The 4,996-nt window shown below is 44.3% G+C and overlaps 1 protein-coding gene across 1 annotated transcript; it reads left to right on the top strand.

Annotated features, from left to right (window-relative positions):
• The first annotated feature begins 975 nt into the window (after nucleotides 1–975).
• Nucleotides 976–4,808, top strand: LOC127932478 (uromodulin-like). The gene is made up of 5 exons (XM_052528186.1): nucleotides 976–1,133; nucleotides 2,563–3,216; nucleotides 3,509–4,039; nucleotides 4,257–4,462; nucleotides 4,638–4,808. Exons 1-5 carry the CDS (start codon nucleotides 1,067–1,069, stop codon nucleotides 4,791–4,793), a joined length of 1,614 nt encoding a protein of 537 aa, XP_052384146.1. The 5' UTR covers nucleotides 976–1,066; the 3' UTR covers nucleotides 4,794–4,808.
• The last annotated feature ends 188 nt before the right edge of the window (nucleotides 4,809–4,996 follow it).

The raw sequence follows: 4,996 nt of genomic DNA, 5'->3' as shown, positions 1-4,996 counted from the left end.
ACTCTTCCAGATCTGCCAGTCAACCAGACTCTTCCAGATCTGCCAGTCAACCAGACTCTTCCAGATCTGCCAGTCAACCAGACTCTTCCAGATCCGCCAGTCAACCAGACTCTTCCAGATCCGCCAGTCGGCCGGGATCTGCCAGAACTGCCAGTCGGCCAGGATCCACCAGTCGGCCAGGATCCGCCAGTCGGCCAGGATCCGCCAGTCAGCCAGGATCCGCCAGTCAGCCAGGGTCAGCCGGGATCTGCCAGTCGGCCGGGATCTGCCAGAACTGCCAGTCGGCCAGGATCCGCCAGGATCCGCCATCAGCCAGGATCCGCCAGTCAGCCAGGATCTGCCAGTCAGCCAGGATCTGCCAGTCAGCCAGGATCTGCCGAAACCACCAGCCAGCCAGGATCTGGTAGATCCATCAACCTGCCTGAGCTTCCTCTCACTCCTGAGCTTCCTCTGTGTGTCCATGCTTAATATCTATTATTGTATTAGATGTTATAATATCCTCTAGAGAATGTGTGTCCATGCTTAATATCTATTATTGTATTAGATGTTATAATATCCTCCAGAGAATGTGTGTCCATGCTTAATATCTATTATTGTATTAGATGTTATAATATCCTCCAGAGAATGTGTGTCCATGCTTAATATCTATTATTGTATTAGATGTTATAATATCCTCTAGAGAATGTGTGTCCATGCTTAATATCTATTATTGTATTAGATGTTATAATATCCTCCAGAGAATGTGTGTCCATGCTTAATATCTATTATTGTATTAGATGTTATAATATCCTCTAGAGAATGTGTGTCCATGCTTAATATCTATTATTGTATTAGATGTTTTGTAATGGGGTTTATTGCAGTCTTGTGACAGAAAATAAAATTTGTTTTATCACCATAGGATGACCTGTATAGATACAGTCAAATTAAATCAGGTCAAACTTGCATTTAAACGTGCCTGACGTTCCAGTGGATGTAAATTGTGGATGAAATGTGTATGAATATAATAAGTGTATTTTCCTTCAGGTTGTGTTCCCCGTTTCTGCCCCTGTAGAAGTAACTAGTGTTGATGAGGATGATCCTGGTGGCTCTGCTGGTGCCTCTACTGGTTCTGTCCAGCGCTGGACGTACCTCAGGTACACACAAATATACTATATATTTAATACATCAACAGCTGGACATACCTCAGGTACACACATATATACTATATATTTAATAAATCAACAGCTGGACATACCTCAGGTACACACATATATACTATATATTTAATAAATCAACAGCTGGACATACCTCAGGTACACACAAATATACTATATATTTAATAAATCAACAGCTGGACGTACCTCAGGTACACACAAATATACTATATATTTAATAAATCAACAGCTGGACATACCTCAGGTACACACATATATACTATATATTTAATAAATCAACAGCTGGACGTACCTCAGGTACACACAAATATACTATATATTTAATAAATCAACAGCTGGACATACCTCAGGTACACACAAATATACTATATATTTAATAAATCAACAGCTGGACGTACCTCAGGTACACACATATATACTATATATTTAATAAATCAACAGCTGGACGTACCTCAGGTACACACAAATATACTATATATTTAATACATCAACAGCTGGACGTACCTCAGGTACACACATATATACTATATATTTAATACATCAAAATATTTACAGTTCCAGTCAAAAGTTTGAACTCATTCAAGGGTTTTTCTTTATTTTTGCTATTTTCTACATTGTATGATAATAGTGAAGACATAAAAACTATGAAATAACACATATGGACTCATGTAGTAACCCAAAAAAAAAGTGTTTAACATGTTATACATTTGATTCTTCAAAGTAGCCCCCCTTTGCCTTGATGAGAGCTTTGCACACTCTTGGCATTCTCTCAACCAGCTTCATTAGGTAGTCACCTGGAATGCATTTCAATTTCTTTCCTTCTCAATGCATTTCAGCTAATCAGTTGTGTTGTGACAAGGTAGGGGTGGTATACAGAAGATAGACCCTTGAATGAGTAGGTGTGTCCATAATATATATTACATAATGAATACTATATATGACAGACAATATATAATTTGTAAAATAGATTTTCTCACTGTCTGCCATATTAAGAGATCAAATATATTTGGTTAGACAGTATAGGGATACATGTATTATGTATTAAGTATTGTATTTACTAAGTATTTTTATAGAGTTTAATAGTATTTATAAACTGGGTGGTTCGAGCCCTGAATGCTGATTGGCTGAAAGCCGTGGTATATCAGACCATATATTTTTACTCCTCTAATTTCATTGGTAACCAGTTTATAATAGCAATAAGGCAACTGGGGTTTGTGGTATGCATCATGCCTAAGAACAGCCCGTAGCTGTGGTATATTGGCCATGTACATATATGCATGCCTTATTGCTTAAATAACCCACCACACAACTGACTTCTGCATTTTCTCTGCTCTTTAGTCTCAGAACCTTAAAATGGAGGCATCAACCTAAAAAGACGATGAACCCATATATTCCCAAATTCCCACAGGTACGATTGTCACCAGCTGCGAGGCGTGTCACGAACAAGCCGTCTGCCACACCTCGCCCATGGCAGGTGACATCACATGCACCTGTAAGAAGGGCTTCTCCGGAGACGGCCTCATCTGTTTACCTGGCCACACCTCCACCGCCGACCACCACCACGCCCCTCGCCGTGTCCGCCGCTCCTACCCCACCTCCAACACCAACCTTGCCCATGTCCGGTTCAGCTGCGGCTTCAACGAGTGCGCCGACGGGGAGGACTGCATCACGGTCGCCGGCATCCAGCAGTGCTCCAACCCCTGTAAGATCTACACGGTCCTGAACGACGCCTGGCGTTCCACCAACAACCACGGGGGCAACAGGCACTGCGACCGCAACGTCCGCTGGGACGGCTATTACCGCATGTTCATCGGCAACCAGAGCGTGTCCATGCCGGACAAGTGCGTGGATTCCTTCAAGTGCGGCACCCAGGCTCCCTTGTGGCTGGCGTTTCCTCCCCCCCAGCAGGTGGATGAAATTGTCCAGAGTGCAGTCTGCGCCAGCTTCAATGGGGACTGCTGCTGGCTGCAGTCTCAGCCCATCCACGTCAAGGCATGCCCTGGGAACTACTTTGTGTACAAGTTCGTCATGCCTCCCGGGTGCTTCTTCGCCTATTGTGCATGTAAGGATTCACCTGCTGCTTTGCCAAGTTCTGAGTGGGGCTTGTTGATGTTGTTCTGCCTTTTGAATTGAAGTTGTATTTATTTTTAAACTGTTTACTACTTGGTGTATATAACCAGCTGATGAATGACTATGATGTTCTTCTTATGGCCCTAGATATCAACAGTACTCAGCATATTCATTCATCCATTCATTCATATTGATTCTGGTAATACCAGCATACTAGTTCTTTCAAAACATGAGCGATGAATGTTCCCTCATAACTGTCTCTCCTGTTGAACTCCTTGTTCCAGATGTGTCAGCTCCCACCACAACACCAAAACCAGTCAGAACAACAACCACAACAACAACCACCACAACAACAACAACCACGACAACACAAACCCCTGTAAAGGTCACGAAGACAACAAATGCACCTGTAAAAGACACCACAACAACACAAACACCTGTTAAGATCACCATGACAACACAAACACCTGTTAAGATCACCACAACAACACAAACACCTGTTAAGATCACCATGACAACACAAACACCTGTTAAGATCACCACAACAACACAAACACCTGTTAAGATCACCATGACAACACAAACACCTGTTAAGATCACCACAACAACACAAACATCCGTAAATATCACCACTACGACAAAATCACCAGTAGATGTTGTCACCTTGACAAAAACACCAGTAGACAACAATCGCACCACAACAACAACACAGTCACAGGTTGCCACGACTACGCCAAAAGCAATGTGTGGTACCTGCAGAGCGGGGGAGACCTGCGTGAGCACCGATGGGGTCACTTGGCGGTGTGAGAGGCCAGGTGAGTTCTCAGAAAACACCTGTTTGAGGACCTATGTACTGTACTCTCTTAGAAAAACAGGTGCTATCTAGAACCTAAAAGGGTTCTTCGGCTGCCCCCAGAGTAGAACCCTTTGAAAAACACTCTTTCTTTATTTTCTCATCCCTCTATCTCTCTCTTCCTCTCTTACAGATCAGCCTGTTTCTCATCCCTCTGTCTCTCTCTTCCTCTCTTACAGATCAGCCTGTTTTGCTGCACCCAGAGGTAGTATGTGGGCGGAGCCTGGTACAGGTGGGTCTCAACAGGACTAACCTGGAGGCCGCTGGTCTGGACGCCACCACCGCTAACCTGGCCGACCCCCGGTGTAACGCTCACGAAGAGCGTGGCGGCATGGTATGGTACCAGGTGGAGCGCAAGGAGGGCGCCTGCGGAAACACTCTGGTGGTGAGAACAGACCCCGACCCGTTCCTCACCAAAATGTTCAACAGAGAACACTTGCTGTGAGACATGATGAACAGATGAACTGAAATACAATAGTCCAAGAGTGATATTATTGTGAGAACTGGTGAGAGGTCCTCTCCTGGCTTCTAATCTTCTTCCCTTTTCCCCCTTTCACCAGACAAACGGAACGGACGCCATCTTTTCCAACAGTTTATTCATCTACCACGTTCCCGACGTGTCCTTCAGCCGACCCGTGAGCGTGCCTTTCTCCTGTGCCTACCCTCTGGAATCAGAGACCAGCCTGGATGTGTCCATCAAACCCTACCTGTCGTAAGTGGAGACGTTACAGTAAACACTGTAAAACATGGACAATGTAACACAACAGGGGCGCATCTTTGACCAGTTTTATCATTGGAATGTGATACAATACGAGGCAGCGGTGTACTTTAGGACCATGCGGACGCCTCCGAGTGGTTGGGTAGGCTGGGTATCCGACTCGATTTAAAAACAATAATAACTATGCCCCCAACTTCTAAA

This window comes from Oncorhynchus keta, chromosome 10 (genome assembly GCF_023373465.1).
Source record: "Oncorhynchus keta strain PuntledgeMale-10-30-2019 chromosome 10, Oket_V2, whole genome shotgun sequence".
NCBI lineage: Eukaryota > Metazoa > Chordata > Actinopteri > Salmoniformes > Salmonidae > Oncorhynchus > Oncorhynchus keta.
This window is presented reverse-complemented; position numbering and strand designations above follow the sequence as displayed.

What these genes read in the sequence shown, in the direction of transcription:
- LOC127932478 (XM_052528186.1), top strand. Translation starts at nt 1,067, where the DNA reads ATGAGGATGATCCTGGTGGCTCTGCTGGTGCCTCTACTGGTTCTGTCC. An exon ending in CAGCGCTGGACGTACCTCAG is followed by an intron (nt 1,134 to 2,562) that starts GTACACACAAAT and finishes AAATTCCCACAG; the next exon opens with GTACGATTGTCACCAGCTGC. An exon ending in TTGGCGGTGTGAGAGGCCAG is followed by an intron (nt 4,040 to 4,256) that starts GTGAGTTCTCAG and finishes CCTCTCTTACAG; the next exon opens with ATCAGCCTGTTTTGCTGCAC.